The sequence below is a fragment of the Dama dama genome, chromosome 28 (genome assembly GCF_033118175.1).
Source record: "Dama dama isolate Ldn47 chromosome 28, ASM3311817v1, whole genome shotgun sequence".
NCBI lineage: Eukaryota > Metazoa > Chordata > Mammalia > Artiodactyla > Cervidae > Dama > Dama dama.
Window position 1 is genome coordinate 40942420 of NC_083708.1, and position 26048 is coordinate 40968467.

A 26048-nucleotide genomic window follows, 5' to 3' on the forward strand; every position below is an offset into this window, starting at 1 on the left:
ATGAAATGTTTACTCCCTAATTAAAATTAATTTGCCCAAAATGTATGGCCAAGCAGGATGCAGAAAAGTATGACATCTTTTGGAGAAGTATATAGCTAGGTGGGCAGGAAAGAAAGAAAGACTTAGTTTTCATTCTACCTACATTTGTGTTCTTTGGATTATATACCATGTGCATTTAATACCTAGTCAAAAATACATAAAATTAAAAAAAACTTGGCAGATTGTCCAAATCTGCTGTGATTATTTGTATGTTAGATGTAATTAGAAAGATTGGCTATTTTCTTTTCCCAGATTATGCATCCAAAAAAATTGTCTTCCATTCATTGTTTCACACTTTAAAATTTATCATAATTTATATTCTGTATTTTATATGGAAATAGTTTTATAAATTTGTACTCCTCAGCAGTTTTCCCTTGGGCATTAATTCTAAAATAATTATCTTACCTAGAAATGAATAATCTCTACCAAATTACCTGGAAACACTTCTAATTATGTTCTCTGAAATCTGCTTAATAAAGATATTATGAACATTTTCTGAAAATTTTAAAGAATTGTTCAAAAAACTTTGTAATTTTCACCAAAATTTAACAAAGCATTGTTACTTGAGCAACATAGTGTTTTCTTACAAAGTAGTGAGAAAAGAAATTTGAAGAAAGGGAAAAATGAGGTAAAGAAGGTGAGTAATAAGTCAGCAGTTAAATAATATTTCTCAATTTCATAACACTCAGCTCATTTGAACTTCACAATAAGCCTTGTGAGGTAGAATGAAGGCTCATAAAGTGTAAAGGAATTACAGATCAAGAGTGTGGAACTAAAATCGAAAGCCTTTAAGAAAAGACTGTATTCATGAGTTAAGGCCTAATTTTGTTTTTAAAGTGCTATTTGATAAATTCATTGCACAGTCTTCATTTTAAGAAATATAGATACATTTTAGCCCTACAAAGTTTAATGTTTATGCTATATATATGTTTGATATTATAGAAAACCTAGTCTTTTGCTAAAAATATAAATGTAAAATATTCTTTTTTTCTATCAGTGCTGCGTAAAATTAAAAGTAGATAATGTGAAAAAAAAGTCTTTAATAAAGCTGCACATTTTCTAATGTTAATCCTCAGCGATGATCAGGAATCAGGCATCAGGTTCTGAGACAATCACATCTTTAGCAACCAGATCTGTTAAACCACTGATTTCATGAGATCCTCACTCTTTTATTTACTTGATAAATGATGCTATAGGCATGTGTGTGTGTGTGTGTGTGTGTGTGTGTGTGTGTGTGTGTGTGCGCGCGCGCGCATGCTAAATCACTCAGTCAAATCTGACTCTTTGTGACCCCATGGACTATAGCCCACCAGGCTCCTTGCTCTGTCCATGGGATTCTCCAGGCAAGAATACGAGATCGGGGTGCCATTCCCTTCTCCAGGGGATCTTGTGGACTTAGGGACTGGCAGGCAGATTCTTGACCACTAGTGCCACCTGGGAAGCCCCAGGCTTCTGTTTACCTTGTACTTGCAATCCATTTGTTACCTATTTGGTCATTGTTTGTTTTAAATCTTTGGCCTTTAGAAATAGGTAAAAGAATGAATACAAAGAATATTTACTCTTTTAATAAAATGGAAGAAAGCAATCATGTCACACTATAATTTTAAATAAATTTGTGTCTGATCAGAAGTTTGCCTAGGATGTTGTCATTTTGTACTGTAGGAGACCAAAATGTGCTGTCCCAAAATATGCCTCTTTGGTGTGAGGGTTATTTTAAACTTATTATTTTGAGAAACAGTAGACACGGGAGAAGCTCTGAAAACAGAGTAGAAATAACCATTTTGTTTAGAAATTTATATTTATAAACGAAATCTCTGTTTATAAGAATGTCTCCGTCTCCGCACCAGGAAGAAAACGATGACTTTAAATTACAAGAAAATCTTGTAAATGGAGAAAGCAGGGACATAAACCTGCATGACCTTGTACTTGTTTACCTTACTTTTCCTAGTCACTTCACCACTGATCTCCCCTACACCCATCTTTCTTTGTTTTTATCTGAAGATTATATTCAAGCCTAAATTCTAAACTACCTCTTTGAGTTACTCAATTTCCTTTTGTATCTTCCATGTGTATGTGAGACATACAAGTTAACAAACTTCTGTTTGTTTTTCTCCTACTGATCTATCTGTTGTTACAGGGGTCCCAGTTGAGAACTTAGAAGGGTAGGGGGAAAATTACTTTTCTTCCCCTACAGTATACATAAAAAGCACAATATAAATATTCAAAAATCTAGATATTTGCCTTTTATTTAAACACAAAAGACTGGTCAGTTTTCCCAGAGTTTGTATTAAATTGTTGAATTTGAATTAATTGTTGAATTAACATTGAATTAAATTGTTGAGTACAAACCATGATCCCTAACTTGGTGTGGTGATCTAGTTATTAAATTTACAAATATAGAGCTGATAAGTGATGCCAGCAATAGAGACCTTTAGTGGTAACTAATCTGGAGTCTATTCCATCTGGCACCTAAAAGATAAAATGGGAAGGAAAAAAATCACAAAGGAAGAACAAAAATTATTGATATATTTTTAAAACTTGCTTTTAACTGAAACTTAAACCAATCTGTGATCCATTTTGTAGGAATGTATCTTCTGATATAAAATGACTATTCCTTTTTCATCTTCTATGCTAAGAAAATGTAAAACTATAATTATATAGTTTAAAAACCTTTTAAAGTTAATTTGAGGGGGTGTTAGGGTTTTTAAAAATAACTATTAAAAATATAAACATGTAAAAGTGTAAAAGCTAAAATATTGTTTAAAAGAATATTTTTAAAATTAATACATTGCCAAAAATCACCTTTCCTTCTATTTGACCTAGCTCTGGGTTGGTACCTAGTCTTTGCCATTATTACTTGATGAAAGGAAGGCTAGAAACTCAGTAAAAGAGAGTGCCATTCTAAAACAACATTGTTAATCTACCATTGTTGTTGTTCTTCAATTATTAAGTCACATCCGTCTCTTTGCGACCCCATCAACTGCAGCACGCTTCGCTTCCCTGCCCTTCACTGTCTCCCAGAGTTTGCTCAAACTCATGTCCATTGAGTCAGTGACACTATCTAACCATCTCTATACTCCAATATAAAATAAAAAAATTTTAAAAAGAGTGCCATCCATTACCACTACCATCTATTTTATATTTAGAATTTCTGTATCTTTGAATGATATTGGTCTTTGTTAGGAATGAGTTTTGGGAAATTAAAACTCAAAAGAAATGTTAATACAACTCTTCCAGTTCACATTACAAATAACATGAAAATTAATTTTTGTGGAGAGTGACTGCTAAGAGGTAAAGAAAATATATCAAGGATTTCTCTTCACAATTTTAAAGCTGTGTATTCTTGACATAAGGATAGCCTGGTTATTGAGTTCCTTCTTAGTTATCTTATGCATATGACAGTTGGATAATCAGTAGAGTGGCCAGATTTGATGAGACCATGACTTGCTTTATAGTAGTGTTTTGGTACTTTGTTTTTCACTTTTTTCTTCTTCAACTTTTTTGAGATGTAATTGACATGTAACATTGTTTACATTTAAGTTGTACAATGTGTTGATTTGATACAATTACATACTACAGAATGATTACCACCATAGTGTTGGATAACAAACACCTCCATCATGTCACATGATTACCATTGTGTGTGTGTGTGTGTGTGTGTGTGTGTGTGATGAGAACACTTAAAATTTATTCTCTTAGCAACTTTCAAGTATACAATACAGTATTTCTAACTAAAATCACCATTCTGTACATTAGATCCCCAGAACTTGTCTCATCGTACAACTGGAGGTTGCGCCCTTTGACCAACCACCCCCTTTACCCCCAACCACCACCCTTTGATAATCACCATTCCACTCTGTTTCTACACTTTCAGCTCATGCAAGAATACTGGAGTAGGATGCCATTCCTTCTCCAGGGGATCTTCTAAACCCAGGGATCAAATCCCGGTCTCTGCACTGCAGGGGTCTCCCACATTGCAGACAGATTCTTGACTGCTGAGGCACCAGGGAAGCCCCTTTGAGCTCTGAGCTACCAGGGAAGCCCATAGTTGACTATATATGCAGGAGTTTATTTCTGGACTCGCCATTCTGTTCGATTGGTCTCCTTTCCCCTGATAGGAGAAAATCTTCCCTAGTTGATGAAACTCCTGGAGAAGAGATTTATGACAATTGAGTTTCTTTTGGAAGCTCTGTCTTCAGGCCAATAAGGGGGAATTCATAGAAAGCTTATCACTGCATTGACTATTTTCCAAGTGCCTTCAGCTGAAAATAATCCTTACGGCAGATAAGCCTATTTTAGCAAGGTGTATTCTGCCACTCTTCACTTCTTGTCTTGATTCTTTAAAAATCAATAATAAAACTTAATAGCTAACCAGGGTTCTATCCCTGGTCCAGGAAGATGCCACATTCTTCGGAGCAACTAAGCCTGAGCACCGCAATTCCTGAAGCCTGCGTGCCCTAGAGGCCATGCTCCAAAATGAAGACTGAGCAGAGCCAAAAATAAATTAATGAATGAATCTTAAAAAAAAAAAAAAGTGAATAAGAAGGTCAATTAATTGGAACCCATCTTTCCTGTATTTTATCCAAATGGCAGCATACTAAGCATTAGACTCACATTTATATAACTTTAGATATCCTATTTTCATACTTATTAAGCTTAATTATGTTGCTTAGGCCATGGCATCTGGTCCCATCACTTCATGGGAAATAGATGGGGAGACAGTGGAAACAGTGTCAGACTTTATTTTTGGGGACTCCAAGATCACTGTAGATGGTGACTGCAGCCATGAAATTAAAAGACGCTTACTCCTTGGAAGGAAAGTTACGACCAACCTAGATAGCATATTAAAAAGCAGAGACATTACTTTGCCAACAGAGGTCCGTCTGGTCAAGGTTATGGTTTTTTCAGTGGTCATGTGTGGATGTGAGAGTTGGACTGTGAAGAAAGCTGAGAGCCGAAAAATTGATGCTTTTGAACTGTGGTGTTGGAGAAGACTCTTGAGAGTCCCTTGGACTGCAAGGAGATCCAACCAGTCCATCCTGAAGGAGATCAGTCCTGGGTGTTCATTGGAAGGACTGATGCTGAAGCTGAAACTCCAATACTTTGGCCACCTCATGCGAAGAGTTGACTCTTTGGAAAAGACCCTGATGCTGGGAGGGATCGGGGGCAGGAGGAGAAGGGGACGACAGAGGATGAGATGGCTGGGTGGCATCACCACTCGATGGGCATGAGTATGAGTAAACTCTGGGAGTTTGTGATGGACAGGGAGGCCTGGCGTGCTGCGATTCATGGGGTCGCAAAGAGTAGGACACGACTGAGGGACTGAACTAACTGACTGACTAATGTTGTTTAGGTAAAAAGTTGCCATTCTTTAATGCTATATTTTCTGAGTTCAGTTCAGTTCAGTTCAGTCGCTCAGTCGTGTCCTACTCTGCGACCCCATGAATCGCAGCACGCCAGGCCTCCCTGTCCATCACAAACTCCCAGAGTTTACTCATACTCATGCCCATTGAGTGGTGATGCCACCCAGCCATCTCATCCTCTGTCGTCCCCTTCTCCTCCTGCCCCCGATCCCTCCCAGCATCAGGGTCTTTTCCAAAGAGTCAACTCTTCGCATGAGGTGGCCAAAGTATTGGAGTTTCAGCTTCAGCATCAGTCCTTCCAATGAACACCCAGGACTGATCTCCTTCAGGATGGACTGGTTGGATCTCCTTGCAGTCCAAGGGACTCTCAAGAGTCTTCTCCAACACCACAGTTCAAAAGCATCAATTTTTCGGCTCTCAGCTTTCTTCACAGTCCAACTCTCACATCCACACATGACCACTGGAAAAACCATAACCTTGACCAGACGGACCTCTGTTGGCAAAGTAATGTCTCTGCTTTTTAATATGCTATCTAGGTTGGTCGTAACTTTCCTTCCAAGGAGTAAGCGTCTTTTAATTTCATGGCTGCAGTCACCATCTGCAGTGATCTTGGAGCCCAAAAAAATAAAGTCTGACACTGTTTCCACTGTCTCCCCATCTATTTCCCATGAAGTGATGGGACCAGATGCCATGATCTTAGTTTTCTGAATGTTGAGCTTTAAGCCAACTTTTTCACTCTCATCAAGAGGCGTTTTAGTTCCTCTTCACTTTCTGCCATAAGGGTGGTGTCATCTGCATATCTGAGGTTATTGATATTTCTCCCAGCAATCTTGATTCCAGCTTGTGCTTCTTCCAGCTCAGCATTTCTCATGATGTACTCTGCATATAAGTTAAATAAGCAGGGGGACAATATACAGCCTTGACATACTCCTTTTCCTATTTGGAACCAGTCTGTTGTTCCATGTCCAGTTCTAACTGTTGCTTCCTTACCTGCATACAGGTTTCTCAAGAGGCAGGTCAGTTGGTCTGGTATTCCCATCTCCTTCAGAATTTTCCACTGTTTATTGTGATTCACACAGTCAAAGGCTTTGGCGTAGTCAATAAAGCAGAAGTAGATGTTTTTCTGGAACTCTCTTGCTTTTTCGATGATCCAGCGGATATTAGCAATTTGATTTCTGGTTCCTCTGCCTTTTCTAAAACCAGCTTGAACATCTGGAAGTTCTCGGTTCACGTATTGCTAAAGCCTGGCTTGGAGAATTTTGAGCATTACTTTACTAGCGTGTGAGATGAGTGCTATTGTGGGGTAGTTTGAGCATTCTTTGGGATTGCCTTTCTTAGGGATTGGAATGAAAACAGACCTTTTCCAGTCCTCTGGCCACTGCTGAGTTTTCCAAATTTGCTAGCATATTGCGTGCAGCACTTTCACAGCATCATCTTTCAGAATTTGAAATAGCTCAACTGGAATTCCATCACATCCACTAGCTTTGTTCATAGTGATGCTTTCTAAGGCCCACTTGACGTAACATTCCAGGATGTCTGGCTCTAGGTGAGTGATAACACCATTGTGATTATCTGGGTCATGAAGATCTTTTTTATACAGTTCTGTGTATTCTTGCCACCTCTTCTTAATATCTTCTGCTTCTGTTAGGTCCATACCATTTCTGTCCTTTATTGAGCCCATTTTTGCATGAAATGTTCCCTTGGTATCTCTAATTTTCTTGAAGAAATCTCTAGTCTTTCCCATTCTGTTGTTTTCCTCTATTTCTTTGCATTGATCGCTGAGGAAGGCTTTCTTATCTCTCCTGGTTATTCTTTGGAACTCTGCATTCAGATGGGAATATCTTTCCTTTTCTCCTTTGGTTTTTGCTTCTCTTCTTTTCACAGCTATTTGTAAGGCCTCCTCAGACAACCATTTTGCTTTTTTGCATTTCTTTTCCATGGGGATGGTCTTGATCCCTGTCTCCTGTATGATGTCACGAACCTCCGTCCATAGTTCATCAGGCTCTCTGTCTATCAGATCTAGTCCCTTAAATCTATTTCTCACTCCACTGTATAATCATAAGGGATTTGATTTAGGTCATATCTGAATGGTCTAGTGGTTATCCCTACTCTCTTCAGTTTAAGTCTGAATTTGGCAATAAGGAGTTCATGATCTGAGCCACAGTCAGCTCCAGGTCTTGTTTTTGCTGACTGTATAGAGCTTCTCCATCTTTGGCTGCAAAGAATATAATCAATCTAATTTCGGTGTTGGCCATCTGGTGATGTCCATGTGTAGAGTCTTCTCTTGTGTTGTTGGAAGAGGGTGTTTGCTATGACCAGTGTGTTCTCTTGGCAGAACTCTATTAGCCTTTGCCCTGCTTCATTCCATACTCCAAGGCCAAATTTGCCTGTTACTCCAGGTGTTTCTTGACTTCCTACTTTTGCATTCCAGTCCCCTATAATGAAAAGGACATCTTTTTTGGGTGTTAGTTCTAAAAGGTCTTGTAGGTCTTCATAGAACCATTCAACTTCGGCTTCTTCAGTGTTACTGGTTGGGGCATAGGCTTGGATTACTGTGATATTGAATGGTTTGCCTTGGAAATGAACAGAGTTCATTCTGTCATGTTTGAGATTGCATCCAAGTACTGCATTTCTGACTCTTGTTGACTATGATGGCTACTCCATTTCTTCTAAGGGATTCCTGCCCACAGTAGTAGATATAATGGTCATCTGAGTTAAATTCACCCATTCCAGTCCATTTTAGTTCGCTGATTCCTAGAATGTTGACATTCACTCTTGCCATCTCCAGATTGACCACTTCCAATTTGCCTTGATTCATGGACCTAACATTACAGGTTCCTATGCAATACTGCTCTTTACAGCATCAGACCTTGCTTCTATCACCAGTCACATCCACAACTGGGCATTGTTTTTGCTTTGGCTCCATCCCTTCATTCTTTCTGGAGTCATTTCTCCATTGATCTCCAGTAGCATACTGGGCACCTACCGACCTGGGGAGTTTCTCTTTCAGTATCCCATCATTTTGCCTTCTCATACTATTCATGGGGTTCTCAAGGCAGGAATACTGAAGTGGTTTGCCCTTCCCTTCTCCAGTGGACCACATTCTGTCAGACCTCTCCACCATGACCCAACCGTCTTGGGTGGCCCCACACGGCATGGCTTAGTTTCACTGAGTTAGACAAGGCTGTGGTCCTGTGATCAGATTGGCTAGTTTTCTGTGATTGTGGTTTCAGTGTGTCTGCCCTCTGATGCCCTCTCACAACACCTACCATCTTACTTAGGTTTCTCTTACCTTGGACGTGGGGTATCTCTTCACGGCTGCTCCAGCAAAGTGCAGCCGCTGCAAGCTTACCCTATTTTTCAGAAATTGGTGATTGTCTCCGTTTTTCTCTATAAAACTAGTTTTGAAAAACAGCAGAGATCCTTATACAAACTCCTAATAGATGTCAAATACTTTTATCTAAAGATCCATACATAATTCCTGTTATGATATTTAGTAGGTTTCTATGTAAGGTCTTAACCTGAACCCTTAACACCTTTAAGAATGCCTCTTGAGCTGATGCCTGAGCCCTCACTGAGCTAGAAACTGTGCTAATCTGTCCTTGATGAGGCTGCATTGATTATCTGAGATGAGGAAAATTCATAATGACCACTTCACTTATAGTACTTTTAGGAAGCTTTATTATTACTAATATCTCTTAACTTACTAATTTCTAAACTGTATAGCTTCTCACTGCTTGTAACCTTATGTTCCCAATTCTTACAAAAGGATAAAAGAGGAATTTCACTGGAGTTTCTTTGTTTTAGATCAGAAAGTCAGAGCTCTTTAATAATGAAGACATTTTTAATCTCCTTATGTAATTGAACTCCTTTGTGCTTTATAATATCACTAATGATCACTGAAAGATTTTTGATAGTGCTGCATTAATGCAGTACTTAATAAGATGACCAATCTATATTAGCTTTTAGTTTAATTTTCAAATTATTTCAAATGAAAAGGAATGGCTGTTAGTAAAATAAGAGGAATTAAGTTCTTTGTTGTTCAGAGAAGCTTCTTTTTTTAAATTAATTTTTTCTTTTGTTTTTATTTTTCATTATTCTATAAATTACCTTTTTATAAAGAAATTCCTTAAGTTACGTATTTTGTATAGAAGAAATTGCGGTTGCTCTCTCACATTCATGCTTTAAACTACTTTTGTATGACAATACAGGGGCATATACCCACCCCCTATATCATGCATGTCCATTGCGATGACATGGCTCATTATATACAGATGTACAATTGTTGTAGGTAAAATTTTATTCCCTCTATCTCCCTACAAAATGTCAACTACAAAAATTGTAAACCACTTCAATCTCATTAGCCTATGTACTAATATTATACACATTTGTAACGGTTTGTTTTTATTTATATGTACTCTACCTCATGTGTAAAAAGATTAAAGGCTACTTTGTGATCATGTTAAACCAAGATTAAGAGAGGCTTATGTTTTTTTTTTTAAAGAATTTATCATATAAACTTTTTGAAAGCCAATAGAAAGAGTAACATTTTTAATTAGTAAAGAAAAAATGGTATAATTGAGATAAACTTAATTAAGAGCCTGACAAGTATATTTTGTATTTTAATGACTTACTAACTTGATGTATGATCCTCAGTACCTCATCTATTTCTCTGGCTGTTTCCTAATTTGTGAAGTGATCTCTCAGATTTTTAAATGATAAGGTGAACGATCAGAACAGGACTTATACGCTTGAGAAGATAAAGCTGCAGAGAATGTAGGGTATGTGAGTTCACAGAGGGAAAGACTCTTGGAATAGGTTCATCAGCAGGGCCCCAGGTACAGACCAGGTCCTACACTATTGGCCCATGTGAGTGGTGTATGGAGCTGGATTCCAACTCAGCTTCTGGAGGCAGAAGCACTTTTTTGTAAACTACCCAAAGGCAATGCCTTTTTCCAGTTTGCATAAGGAGTCTTAATGTACTAGTTGCTGCCCTCTTCAGCAGTTTTAGACTTCATCTCAGTTGCCAGCACTGAGCAGTTGGTAGCAACTGCCTGAATCTCTTCATGGTGTAAAATCTATGGGGAAATCTATGGGTCATGGATGGAGGAGTGGAGGCGTGTATTTATTAATTACCTGTATTAAACTTTAATTGTTTAGAGTGTAGATGTGAATATTTTGTGTTTGCTGTGTTTGAAAGTGCAGGCTTAGGAATCAGACTGAGTAGCAATTCCTGGTTTTTACTTATCAGTCTTGTGACCTTGGCAATTTCCTTAATTCCTCTCAGCCTCTGTTCCTTATTTAGAAAGTGGAAATAATAATAGTTCTTGCCTCCCTAGTGGGAGGCTTCTGTGGTGACTCAGTGATAAAGAATCCACCTGGAAGGCAGGAGACTGCCTGCAATGATGTGAGTTCCATCCCTGGCTCGGGAACGTTCTCTGGAAAAGGAAATGGCAACCCACTACAGTGCTCTTGCCTGAGAAATCCCAAGGACAGAGGAGCCTGGCGGGCTATAGTCTGTGGAGTTGCAAGAGTTGGACGTGACTTGGCAACTAAACCACCATCACCACCTTTCCTTGTAAGATTGTTGTAAGAATTAAGTGAATGTGTTTAAAGTACAGGCATGGCACTTGGAACATAGCAACTATTCAGTTAACATTAGCTTTCATTGTAGTGATTGTTGTTTATAATAGTGAATACATTGCATGGTGAGTCTTATCCTAATGTCTGCTCAAGTGGAGGAAAAAAATTTTTTTTCCTTTACCCATTTTAGATTCTGTAATTGGAACTCTCTAATTAGACTGGCCAAAGATGGAGTAACAACAAAAAACAAACAGAAGTTTATTAACATGTGCATTGCACATATACACGTGGGAGCACCCAATGATGAGGAACTCAAAGGGATGGTTAGAATTTGGGTTTATATACCATCTTAACCTAATCAGAGGAAAGGAATTTTGGCCTTCTGGATGTAGGAGGCAAGTTATGGGGAAATGACCAGTAAAGTATGGTAAACAGGATTGCTTAGTAAGATTTGTTATGTAGATTTAAGTTAGAGCCTTCTCCATTGGGAAGAGTTAGTTATGAGTTCTCCTTTCTCTGGAGAGGAAGACATCTTTACAAATGGAATTTTTACAAGTTTTTACGAATTTTTTTTTTTACAAAATTTTACTAATTTTTACAATTTTTACACATCTTTACAAGTGTAAATTTATTTACAAAATAAAAACTTGAACCCTATTTATAGTTTTTCCTGAATCTATCGGTTCTTAAAGTCCTTTAGCTCAGGATAATCCATATGCCAAAAAGGCATATTTTGAGTTGGCATATTCTGGTACTCTTCACTACTTATTCAGTCTGTCTCTCATCCATTGATTTCTTTTTGTTTGCATTGCCACCTTTCTCCTGGATAGTTGCAACAGCCTTCTATCCTGTCTCTCTCCTCCCAGTTGAAAGATAATAATAGATGGTCCTGAGTGGGTATAATGTACAGCTGTCGGTTGAATTTAAGAGGAACAAGAGTATGGTTGAGTACTAGAGAATAGAAAATATTTTAATATCTCTTGTGGAATAATTGGCAGGGCATCTACAAGGATTGTTTTGTGACTCTTGACATTAGTTTGAATTGAGTCCCCTCATTATAACTTCAAAATTTTCTATAGCAGTGTTCTACAACTATAGTTGGGAATAGAGAAGAGTTGTGTGTGTGTGCTCAGTCACTCAGTTGTGTCTGACTCTTTGTGACGCTGTGGACTGTAGCCCACCGGCTCCTCTGTCCATGGAATTTTCCAGGCAAGAATACTGCAGTGGGTTGTCATTTCCTACTCCAGGGGATCTTCCCAACTCAGGCTTCTGTATTGGTAGGCAGATTCTTTAACATTGTGCCACCTGGGAAGATAATGAAGGCTTAAAATATTAATACTTGTGGTTATGTGGAACGTAAAGAGGACAAGGATTCTAGGAGAGAGATTGAAATGGCTGACCATGAGTTCTAGGATGTGATGCCAGGCTCTTGAACCTAGATCCCAGAGAGTAATCTGAGAGCACAGCGAGAGGATAAGGAATAAGAGCACAAACTGAGGATAAGGGATAGGCTCATCCAAGGAGGGGAAATAGATAAATACATTGTGCTGTGTTCATGCATATAAAATAATTCAAAGGACTTAATTTGAGCTAATACTAAGAGTAGCAAGTTGCAGAGGAATATCATTTATGTGAGATTTTTAGAAAGATATGAAACAATTGTATTTATTTCCAGATGTTACTTGTAAGTCCCTATATCAGTATTTTATGCAAAATTATCACCAGCTTGTTTCTCTGGTCTCCCAACTCACAATAGATTTAGAGCAGATTTTTAAAAATTACCCTCTTTGATGCAATAACTGACCTACTAGTGGAGATGGAAGAGACCCAGAACTACTAAATTTAACACAGAAAAGGATCAAAAAGCAAATACATGTAGCTGAAATTAATGCAGATAAATGGTCTTATGCATGAAGTACTTCTATTAAGGCAGCATTTGATAACTGATATTCATGATTAAGACTTTGTACTGTCAAACATCAATTTCAATTTTATTTGATATATTGTTTTTGCAAAGAGAGGAAAGTATGTGATTAAGATTTTCATGAAAACGGTTATGATGTTAACAAAAATATTTCGGAAACTAAAAGGGGTAAGTTTCATGTATTTGGAAAATTCTCTTAACATGTGACACCCTCATGCTTGTTTGAACAGAGGTTTACAACAGTGCGAAATGGAAGGTAACAGCTTAAGAGATAAATGACTATATATAATTACTGCTTGAGTTACATCAATATGCTTTTTTGGTTTCTTGACAGATTGTTTAACGAACAAAAGTGAAGAATTATCAAATAGCACAGTATACTTCCTCAACCAATTTAATCACACCTTGACCTGCTTTGAGAATAACCTTCAGGTATTTCTATATATAATACTTGAAATTAAAATGCTGTTTTGTCCAAATGAATAATAAATAATTTCAGTTTTTACAGCATTACTTGTTGATATTTATCACACATACAGTGTAGAGGTAGACCCTGGATTTCTGCTAAATCCTTCTATTACTAGCTCTTGGGCAAATCAACAAAACTTCAGTTTTTTAATTTGTAAGGTGGGAATAGTAAGATCTATGCTGACTACCTTCCAGTATTTTGTAGTCAAGATCCAATGAGTTAATGAGTATGAACATATTAACTGAAGCATGTGATTGTTTAATTGAAACACAATGTTGTTCTGTCTGACAATAATTTACTTTGACTTTGTTTATGCAATAATGTATTTTGCAGTTCAGTATGATTGTCTATAAGAGGCTTATTCTCTGCCTCAATGTTTGCTTAAATATATTTTACCTACTTTAAAAGACTCTGTTTAGCAACGTAACTTTGAGTTTTGAATTATAATATAAAATGATAGCCTTTAAGAAACCAAGTTATTGGGTTTTGTTTTCTCCACCTCTGACCTTTGAATGTTAGTATTAGAGCTTTCCTGGTGGTGGTGAAGGGAGAAACTGGAATTCTGGTAAAGTCCTAGTTTTGAAACTTGCTTTTAATCAAATAAGTAATCCACACAAATAGGTATAAACATGTTTAAGATATAGGTATGTATGATTTTCTCTTTAATAAATGTGATAACAGAATTATGAATTTCCCTGAGTATAGTAAAAAACATTTATTAGATGAACATATAGTAGATAAATGTTTCCCAAAATACGTTCTGCAAGCATTTAATAGATAGTCCATAAAAAAAGGTTTAGTGTTAATAAAGGTGAGAAATGCTTTACTACAGGACTACAGAGCTTCAGTGGACAAATGTACCTTATGTAAAACTTCAAATGGTAATTATTGTACACAGCATTTACCAAACCTATTTGGGAGCTCTTTGGTTTTAGAAACCAAACAACACTAGTTCTGATACATGTACTTTAGGGAAGCTGGCATTTTTCTTGGGATGTTGGTTGTAAATATTTTTATCCTGGTTTGTTGTTTGTCTTTTTATCATGCTTCTCTTTTTGTTGTGAAGAAAATTTAAATTTTCATGTCATTAGATTTATCAAAATTAATGAGTTAAGGATTTTATGTCACACTAGAAGGCCTTTTCCCACTTTCAGATTATTTAAAAATTTTCTCCTATGATTTCTTCTAGGACCTTCAGGCTTTTGTTTTATATATTTAAGCATCATTTAGGTATTTGAAATTAATTTTGGTGTAAGATGTGAGGCTTAGGGGCTTCCCTGGTGGCTCAATGGTAGAGAATCCACCTGCCAGTGCAGGAGATGAGGGTTCGATCCCTGGGTCGGGAAGATGCCCTGGATGGAGAAGGAAATGGCAACCCACTTCAGTATTCTTACCTAGGAAATTCCATGGACAGAGGAGCCTAGTGGGCTACATCCATGAGGTCATAAAGAGCTGGACATGACTTAGTGATTGAGCACACACACACGTGAGCCTCAGCTCCAACTTTTTATTCTGATGGCTTCTTGACTGTCAAAACAGGATTTACTAAATAAATCCATGAAATCAATTTTAGAACCAAGTTCAAAAAAAATCAATCATTTTGATATTTTATTAGAGTTGTATTACATTTTAGATTTATCATTTGGAAAAAATTGACATGTTATGATATTGATCTTTCCTATCTAGGAGTACAGTATATTCACTCATTTTTAATCGAAATAAAATAAACAATACAAAATTTACCACATTATAGTTTTTAAGTGTAAAATTAGTTGGCATTAAAGTACACTCACATTGTTGTACAACTCCAACACCATCCATTTCCAGAGTGTTTTCATCTTCTCAAACTGAAACTCTACATATTAAGCAATAACTCCCCATTTCCTCCTTCTCTAGCCCCTGGCAGCCACCACTATTCTTTATTTTTTAATGTTCTCTAGCACAGTTTTATTTATTTATTTAAATTTCATATAGGCGTTATAACGCTTCTTAACTTTACTTCAAGGTGGTTTTTAAGAAATACTTACTTGGCTGTGGCGTGTCTTCGTTGTGTCATGCCGGCTCTTTCACTGTGGCACACGGGCCCTCTAGTTGTGGGTGCTGGCTCCAGAGCACGAAGACTCAGTGGTTGTGGAGCACAGGCTTAGTAGTTCTGTGGCCTGTGGCATCCTGGCTCCCTGGTCAGGGGTCAAACCTGCATCCCCAACATTGCAAGGCAGACTCCCAACCACTGGACCACTGGAAAAGTCCCTATTTCAAGGTATTACTATGTAGTGTTTGGTGCCCTTGGGAATTGTATCTTTTCTTCCCCCACTACAGATTTTGACTGGCTATTTTTAAATGTTTTATTTTGGAATGATTTTAGATTTACAGAAAAGTTACAAAGGTAATACAGAGAATTCCTGTATACCCTTGACCCAGTTTCTTCTAATGTTCATCTTATTTTACCAAGGTATATTAGTCATAAATAAGAACTGAACATTGGTACATAACTTTTAACTACCAGACTTCATTCTGATTTCACCAGTTTTCCTACTAATATCCTTTTTCTGTTTCAGGATTCATTCCAGGATAATGCATTCCATTTAGTAAATGGTTACTCCTTAAAATTTCTATCATATATGTAGCTACATTTCCTTTCATACTTTAAATGCTGTACTTATGAGACCTTTTTTCCCTTGAATTTTATTTAGGCTTGTTGAAGGTACGTTTGTATTGATCTTTCTGAAAACCCACAATTGTCTTTATCAGTTTCTGCTTTATTTTTCATAATGTGTTAATTTATGCTTTTGCACTGATTAATTCCTCCTATATTCCTTTGGTTTTGTCATTTTTGTCATTCCTTAAATTGAATGGTTGATTGGTTTATTTATTCTCGGGGAGAGGTATGAGCTGGAGCTATAGATTTGAGTCATCAGGTTACAGATAGCATCAAGCCTGGAGACTTGGATGTGAGTGTAGGTAGAGATGATAAAGTGGCCTGAGTTCTGGGCAACGCCAGTGTTTTATAGCGTGTGTGTGTGTATGGGCAACGCCAGTTTATATGGGCTGTGTCTGTGCGTGTGCGTGTGTGTGTGTGTGTGTGTGTGTTACAGAGGGGAGGGGAACTAGCTAAACAGATAGGTAGTAGCAGTGAAATTGATGGTATTGGCTGTGGCGGTGGCTTCTGGCTCAATGATGAGGCAGGGATGTGGGTTTAAGTTCCAGACCAGATACATCTTATGTCAGTATGTGTTTACAGGTAGCTTTTCTGGGAGGCTGGACTGTCTTGATGGGTGTGGAGACTGCTTGTTGTGGATGGCCTTGCAGGCATGGTGGGGCTGTTTTGCCGGCCCCTTGCATCTCTAGATGCAAGACTGTGGTGCCAGCTAGTTTCCCTGGGAATGGTGTGATAGCTGTTGCACAGCCTTCCCATGAGGAGATGGGCGTAGCATGCCTGTATAATTTACAGTGCTCTTCAGGGGCCTGGGTTTACTGTCTGTTCTTGAATCTCTTCAGAAAACAAATCAGGAGACAGGCACATGCTGATGTCATCATCTTCCCAGAATCCTACTTCCTCATTTATTTCAAACATCACAGGGCTTTTTTATTGTTTGGCTGTGCCACCATTTGGATTGGGAAGATCCCCTGAAAGAGGGCATGCAACCCACTCCAGTATTCTTGCCTGGAGAATCTCATGGACAGAGGAGCCTGGCAAACAACAGTCCATGGGGTCGCAAAGAATTAGGCATGACTGAGTGACTAAATACAGCAGCACACACATGCCACCATTTAGTCAGTCAGTCTTTATATTGATGGAGATTCTTGTTTGGTTCAGTATTTTACTGTTACAAACAAGGACAGTCCTTTTGGGGTATCAGTTAGTTTAGTTCAGTCACTCAGGCATGTCTGACTCTTTGCAACCCCATGGACAGCAGCATGCCAGGCTTCCGTGTCCATCACCAACTCCTGGAGCTTGCTCAGACTCATGTCCATCGAGTCAGTGATGCCATCCAACCATCTCATTCTCTGTTGTCCCCTTCTCCTCCTGCCTTCAATCTTTCCCAGCATCACGTCTTTTCCAATGAGTTACTTCTTCCCATCAGGTGGCCAGAGTTTTGGACTTTCAGCTTCAGCATCAGTCCTTCCAATGAATATTCAGGACTGATTTCCTTTAGGATGGACTGGTTGGATCTCCTTGCAGTCCAAGGGACTCTCAAGAGTCTTCTCCAATACCATAGTTCAAAAACATTAATTCTTCGGTGCTCAGCTTTCTTTATAGTCCAACTCTCATATCCATACATGACAACTGGAAAAACCATAGCCTTGACTAGATGGACCTTTGTTGGCAGAGTAATGTCTCTGCTTTTTAAAATGCTGTCTAGGTTGGTCATAGCTTTTCTTCCAAGGAGAAAGTGTCCTTTAATTTCATGGCTGCAGTCACCATCTGCAGTGATTTTGGAGCCCCCAAAAATAAAGTCTCATACTGTTTCCTTTGTTTCCCATCTATTTGCCATGAAATAATGGGACCAGATGCTATGGTCTTCATTTTTTTAATGTTGAGTTTTAAGTCAGCTTTTTCACTTTCATCAAGAGGCTCTTTAGTTCCTCTTTGCTTTCTGCCATAAGGGTGGTGTCATCTGCGTATCTGAGGTTCTTGATATTTCTCCTGGCAATCTTAATTGCAGCTTTGTGCTTCATCCAGCCCGGCATTTCACATGATGTACTCTGCATGTAGGTTAAGTAAGCAGGATGACAATATACAGCCTGGACGTACTCCTTTCCCAATTTGGAGCCAATTTCCATGTCCAGTTCTAACTGTTGTTTCTTGACCTGCATGCAGATTTTGCCCTTGACCCCCGGACTGGCTGGAGCCAGAGGTCTCCAGCTGTCTGCTGTCCTGGCCCCATGTGTCTTTCCGAGGTCCAAACTGTCCTCTTCCCCCGTTTCTTTGGAGGACTGCCTGACTGGCTTGTGGTCAGCTGCCTCTGCCCAGCACTCAAGCTTAGATAAGCTGCAGTTCCCCCTTTTGGAGTTACTCAGAGCAAAGAAAGACCCATGGACAGATGGACATGACAGCCACAAGGTCCTCAGAGGAGGGCACGCTGGCTTTGGGGTCAGTTGTGGTTCAACTTGCCCTTGGCAGGGCTGGTGGTATTGTCCATGTTTATCTGTCTGGTAAATTCCTAGAAGTGAAATTGCAATGTCAAAGGATATGTACATTTTAAGTTTTAATATAAATGACAAAATTATACTCCTTTGTCAAGGCATTGGGCTCAATTTTTGATTGAACATATTTAGCTAAATGTATGTTTGTTCTATAAAAAACAGGTGATGGGCTATTTCTTGTGGCAGAACTGAACAGAGACTGAGTTTCTCTGTCAGACGGTGAGGGTAATGTTGTAGAGGCTCCATCAGCTTGATTTCTTTAATTTTTTTCTTTTCTCTTTCATTCCAGCAGTCAGTTAATGTTATTTCTTCAGGCTCCAAGGTAAAGAATAAATGGAATAGAAAACAAAAGTGTGAACTGTTTAGCAAACTTGTTCTTGAAATAATAAGTGTTAGTACTAGAAGTGGAAAAGATTAAGGTCCACTAACTTTATGTCTTATACTCATTATCTTCATTTCAGGTTATACAACCCATTGGTATTAGTCCCTTTTTGTTGGCCAGAAAGGCCTGGATTATAAGCCTTGGGGTAAAGAGGGCTGGGGATTTTAATAAAGTCCTCTTTGTCTCAATAAGGTAGACTTCAGTGTTCAGGTTCAGTACAGGCAGGAACATACTTTATTTGGTGAAAGTAGGATAGATAAGGGCAGATGTATAAATGACAAGATAACTTAGGAAATTTTTGGTATATAGGTATCATTAATTTGGTGTATGAGCTAGTGTTGTTCTCAGTTAACAGTGACTAGTGCTGTCATTTTCAAAATTCAGGGGCAACTAGAAAGTGCCAAATATTTTGCTATGTGTTATACATCAGTCTTTATTCCTTGGGAACTATAATACAGGTAAGGGTATCCCTACTTTATAGGTGATAAAAGCAAGGCTCACAGTGGTTTAGCAACCTTCCCCACATCACAGCTCAGCACTTTAATGTACTCTATTTTCTTCTAGGAAATTTAATTCAAACTCAATGTTTAGTGTGTGTATTACATGCATAACGTGTATCACATGTGCCTTTGACATTTTAGGGGAGCACACACAGTCTTCAGTTAAGAAATTATTCAGAAGTATGCAAAAACTGTCGTGAAGCATATAAAACTCTGAGTAGTCTGTACAGTGAAATGCAAAAAATAAATGAACGTGAAAGTAAGGCTGAATTTGGAACACATTTATGCATTGACGTGGAGGATGCAGTAAGTGCTTTGCTTGTGAAACAATATATGTTTTGCAGTGTTGAATATGCCTTCAGTGTTATTATTAGAATCTGCATATGCTGTCTTCAACCAGAAATAACTAGTCGCTAAGTAAAGTTTTAGAATATCCTGATATGTAAAGCTAAAATGGAAATTAATCAGATACTTCATCAGCAAGTTGATAATGTAGTATATTTGGTTCTTTTTATTATAGTTGATTTACAATATTATATTAGTTTCAAGTATACAACATAGTGATTTAATATTTTAATCAATTATACTTCATTTATACTTTTTGTTTTTTAAATTTGATGATGAGTGTCATTTTCAGAGGTATGGGTATTGTTAAATGTTTGCATTTTAGTTTGTTTGTGCACTTGTTACTAATTCAGGAAGTCTGTAGGTTTGTTGTTACTATGTTTCTGAAGCCATTCCTCAATTACTTCCTATCCTCTTGCTTTATTTCTTTGTATCTATTACCATCTGAAAAGTTTTGTTTCCTTATTTGTAGTCTTTCTCTCCTGACTAAAAAATATAAGCCTCAGGAGGACAAGGACTTCATGTCCTTTTTTGTTCACTGTTCAGTTTTCTAGAATAGTGCCTGGCAAATAGCAGGTCCTTAGTAACATGTATAGGTTGAAAGAATGGTCAACAAAAACTCTTCTCCATTGAATAGCCTGCCTTTACATGGGGTACCACTAGATGGCGATCATGCATTTTTATGGGAATGTGATGCCTGATTATTGAAGTGTTAGAAGAAATTGAAAAATTATTGACAAAAAGCAGATAATTTGTGGTCAAAATTGGTAAACGTAATGTTTGAGAATGATGAGTGTGAATTATAGCAGCTTGAGATGAACATAGTGGATCAGTAATATTTAGAATGGTAAAAAGCACTTAAGATGGATGTACCATGGGAATTTTTGTTCGTTACTGCTGTTCCTGATGTTTAGAATAGTCAATACTTGGCTTTCTAGTAGGTTCCAAGTAAATAATAAATATCTTTTTAAAAGAATATAAAAGAATTTTTATATTTTTAAAAGAATTTTTATGTTATCTTTAAAAGAATTTAAAAGAAAACTTATCTTCCAATAAAAAAGAATAATAGTCTTTAATTATTTTAATAAAGAAGAAAAATGAATATTGGTTCTATGACATAAGTTGGATTACAGAAGAAATCAACATGACCAACCTATTTTAGAACATTCATCTTGCAATAAGCAAAAATTACAACAAACTTATAAGGTACCATTTGTAAACTCAATTAAACAAAATTGAGGCAGGAACAGTTTTCTACATTAAATTGGACAGTTCCTTTATATCATTTAGCCTGTTTGACAGAAATCATGAGCTTAACGAATGCGAGGTACAGTAGCCCCTAAGTATATTTAAAGCATGCTGCTAAATAAGATGTTAATATTGTCTAATAAGAACTTCGCAGGTGGCACTAGTGGCAGAGAACCCGGCTGCCAGTGAATGGGATAGATACTGGTTCAGTTCCTGGGTTGGGAAGATCCCTGGAGCAGGGCATGGCAGCCCACTCCAGTATTCTTTCCTGGAGAAACCCCACGGACAGAGGAGGCTGGCGGGCTACAGTCCATAGCGTCACAGAGAGTCTGACATGACTGAAGGGACTTAGCACACATGCACACATTGTCCTAATAAAGTTTCTGTGACTCATTAGATGCTACATACTTAAAAAATTACTTGCCGTGAGTATGAATCTTTCATAATATATTAGATAAGAGATTAAGCATTTCATAGATACCATCTCTTGAAGAGAAGCCTTATAAAAAAAAAAGAGATGCCTTATAAAGTTGATATTTTTATTTCCATTCTAAAAATATTGCAACAAGCTCAGTGAGATTACATAGATAACATATGAAAAAAAATATTTTGTTTTTGTGACACTTCCCGCCCAGTTTTATTGAGGTACAAGTAAAATTGTTATATATTTAAAGTGTACAACATGATGATTTGATGTACCCTGTGAAGGAATTCCCAGAGTCAGGTTAACATTTATCACCTCACATAGCTACCCTTATTAAGTATTTTTTAATGAACGAAGCACAGGCTAACTATATTTCTATTGATGCAAATTCTGTTTGAAGTCTGTGAAAGGTTGAAATTCTTTGGACAGTATTATGAATTCTGAATATGAGATTTTTGAATGGGTATAAATTTATACAGTGACTAATTGTGAACCAGCTTATTTCCCCACAAAAAGAAATTGTCCTCAACTGTTAATAATTTTTTAGTCTAAATTCTGGGTTCTTGTTATTAACAAAATAATTATATGAATTTGAAGACAAATTAAATGAAAAACAGAGTAACAGTATTTGTTATTGTTTCAGATGAATATTACTCGCAAACTTTGGAGTCGAACTTTCAACTGTTCAGTCCCTTGCAGTGACACAGTGCCTGTAATCGCTGTTTCTGTGTTCATTCTCTTCCTACCTATTGTCTTCTACCTTAGTAGTTTTCTTCACTCAGAGCAAAAGAAACGCAAACTCATCCTACGTAAGTTTCTTTTTATGATTATTCTTTTACTTAGATAAAAATCTGTATTTAAAAAAAAATCTAAGCCTGCTTTAGAAATGATATATACTCTGAGAGCTCAAGGTATATTAGCTTGAAACAGCTGTCTTCTTCAAATTTTACAACTCTGTTCGCTAATGGAAGAGATGTGTAGGTTTATAAGTGAATTTATAATCAAACTTTAATATGCAATATCTTTCAGAAGCTTTATTGAGAAAGCTAGATTCCCTGGAATAAAGTTAACAACAACAGAGCAATAGCAACAAAGGCTTTGCAAACCTGAAATTGCCATAATAGGTAAATAAATAGGAGACCACTTTTAGGCCCATTTGCAGAACTACCCATGACAGAACCACAGGACAAGCAGCAGGTAGGGATAAACTGTAGTTTGCACAGAGACAGTTTGTTTATGAACAAATTGGAATTGTAGTTGCAAGAAAGTTATTTGACATATGGCATATACTCACTATGTATTAATTCCTTTCCTTTCTCCCTATCAAACAGGGCAGAGCAGAAAAAGCACTAACTAGAAGGTTTCAAGTAGCCAAAGAAAAGTGACTTCCAAGTCTCATATGTTTCTTCTGTATTATCAGAATGAAAATATGGATTTATCCCTGAGTAGTTTTGGTATTTTTAAAAGAGGATATTTTCTGGAGAAAAACATCAGGCTTTTTTTTCTCTCAAATATTATTCCTAGTCTAGGAACCTGTGATATAAAATTTCTTTCCCTGTAAATCTTTTTCTGGCATTTCTTCATGATTTATCTAACTTCACTTCTAATTTGACTTTAAAAAAAAAGATTACTTGTAGATCAGTTTGCACAATTCAAAGAGTTTATCATGGGTGTATTTAGTAAAGTATTTTGAAGATTGTCAGAATTCTGTAAATATGTCATAACTCAGTCTTAAAAGCACTTATTTAGAATAATAACAAAACATTGCAGGGACCTCACTGTTGAGAAACTATTTTTCAGGGCTTCGTGTACCTTTAAAGTTTAGCATTGTATTTGTTTTGCAAATCTATTTAACGCTGCAGGAGACACATACTACTTCTGATCAGTGTCTTTGTTTGATTGGATTAAAGATTTACTGAGCATGGCCTCTACCAGAACAAGACCCAGTTCCCCTCTCAGTCAGACTCTCCCATCAGGAAGCTTCCATAAGCCTCTTATCCTTATCCATCAGAGGGTAGACAGAATGAAAACCACAATCACAGAAAACTAATCAAACTGATCACATGGACTACAGCCTTGTCTAATTCAATGAAACTAAGAACCATGTTATGTAGGGCCACCCAAGACAGACGGGTCACGGTGGAGAGTTCTGACAAAACGTGGTCCACTGGAGAAGGGAATGGCAAACCACTTCAGTATTCTTGCCTTGAGAACCCCATGAACAGTATGAAAAGGCAAAAAGATAGTATATTGAAGGATGAACTCCCCAGGTCAGTAGATGCCCAGTATGCTACTGGAGAACAGTGGAAAAATAACTCCAGAAAGAATGAAGAGACAGAACCAAAGCAAAAACAACACCCAGTTGTGGATGTGACTGGCGATAGAAGTAAAGTCCGATGCTGTAAAGAAAAATATTGCATAGGAACCTGGAATGTTAGGCCCATGAATCAAGGCAAATTGGAAGTGGTCAAACAGGAGATGGCAAGAGTGAACATCTACATTTTAGGAATCAGTGAACTAAAATGGATTGGAATAGGTGAATTTAACTCAGATGACCATTACATCTACTGCTGTGGGCAAGAATCCCTTCAAAGAAATGGAGTAGCCCTCATTGTCAACGAAAGAGTCTGAAATACAGTACTTGGATCCACTCTCAAAAACAACAGAATGATCTCTGTTCGTTTCCAAGGGAAACCATTCAATATCACAGAAATCCAAACCTCTGCCCCAACCAGTAATGCTGAAGAAGCTTAACTTGAACGATTCTATGAAGACCTTCAAGACCTTCTAGAATTAACACCCAAAGAAGATGTCCTTTTCATTATAGGGGACTAGAATGCAAAAGTAGGAAGTCAAGAGATACCTGGAGTAATAGGCAAATTTGGCCTTGGAGTACAAAATGAAGCAGGGCAAAGGCTAACAGAGTTTTGCCAAGAGAATGCACTGGTCATGGCAAACACCCTCTTCCAACAACACAAGAGAAGACTCTACACATGGACATCACCAGGTGGTCAATACTGAAATCATATTGATTATATTATTTGCAGCCAAAGATGGAGAAGCTCTATACAGTCAGCAAAAACAAGACAGGGAGCTGACTGTGGCTCAGATCATGAACTCCTTATTGACAAATTCAGACTTAAATTGAAGAAAGTAGGGAAAACCACTAGACCATTCAGGTATGACCTAAATCAATCCCTTACAATTATACAGTGGAAGTGAGAAATAGACTGAAGCTGTTAGATCCGATAGAGTGCCTAGAGAACTATGATCAGAGGTTCATGACATTGTACAGGAGGCAGTGATTAAGACCATCCCTAAGAAAAAGAAATGCAAAAAGGCAAAATGGCTAATTGAGGAGGCCTTACAAATAACTGAGAAAAGGAGAGAAGCTAAAGGCAAAAGAGAAAAGGAAAGATATACCCATTTGAATGCAGAGTTCCAGAGAATAGTAAGGAGAGATAAGAAAGCCTTGCTCTGTGATCAGTGCAAAGAAATAGAGGAAAACAACAGAATGGGAAAGACTAGAGATCTCTTCAAGAAAATTAGAGATACCAAGGGAACATTTCATGCAAAGATGGGCTCAATAAAGGACAGAAATGGTATGGACCTAACAGAAGCAGAAGATATTAAGAAGAGGTGGCAAGAATATACAGAACTGTACAAAAAAGATCTTCATGACCCAGATAACCACGATGGTGTGATCACTCACCTAGAGCCAGACATCCTGGAATGTGAAGTCAAGTGGGCCTTAGGAGACATCACTATGAACAAAGCTAGTGGAGGTGATGCAATTCCAGTTGAGCTATTTCAAATCCTAAAAGATGATGCCGTTAAAGTGCTACACTCAATATGCCAGCAAATTTGGAAAACTCAGCAGTGGCCACAAGACTGGAAAAGGTCAGTTTTCATTCCAATCGCAAAGAAAGGCAATGCCAAAAATTATTCAAACTGCTGCACAATTGTGCTCATCTCACACACTACCAAAGTAATGCTCAAAATTCTTCAAGCCAGGCTTCAACAGTACGTGAACCTTGAACTTCCAGATGTTCAAGCTGGATTTAGAAAAGGCAGAGGAACCAGAGATCAATCAAATTGCCAACATCCATTGGATCATTGAAAAAGCAAGAGAGTTCCAGAAAAACATCTATTTCTGCTTTATTGACCATGCCAAAGCCTTTGACTGTGTGGATCACAACAAACTTTGGAAAATTCTGAAAGAGATGGGAATACCTGACCACCTGACCTGGCTCCTGAGAAATCTGTAGGCAGGTCAAAAAACAACAGTTAGAACTGAACATGGAACAACAGTCTGATTCCAAATCAGGAAAGGAATACATCAAGGCTGTATATTATCACTCTGCTTATTTAACTTATATGCAGAGTACATCATGTGAAATGCCAGGCTAAATGAAGCACTGGAATCAAGATTGCTGGGAGAAATATCAGTAACCAAAGATACACAGATGACACCACCCTTATGGCAAAAAGCAAAGAGGAACTGAAGAGCTTCTTGATGAAAGTGAAAGAGGAGAGTGAAAAAGTTGACTTAAAACTCAACGTTCAGAAAACAAAGATCATGGCATCTGGTCCCATCACTTTATGGCAAATAGATGGCGATAC

General features: G+C 37.6%; 1 protein-coding gene across 2 annotated transcripts in view; it reads left to right on the forward strand.

Moving 5' to 3' along the window:
* The window catches only part of OSTM1 (osteoclastogenesis associated transmembrane protein 1), a 42291-nt gene that overhangs the window by 10793 nt on the left and 5450 nt on the right, over positions 1–26048 (forward strand). The window contains exons 3-5 of one of the 2 annotated variants that reach the window (XM_061131982.1): positions 13244–13341; positions 19550–19714; positions 22069–22234. In XM_061131982.1, coding sequence (XP_060987965.1) covers positions 13244–13341; positions 19550–19714; positions 22069–22234 — 429 coding nt within the window. The remainder of the gene's footprint in view (positions 1–13243; positions 13342–19549; positions 19715–22068; positions 22235–26048) is intronic. The other variant, XM_061131983.1, reaches the window with a different exon arrangement.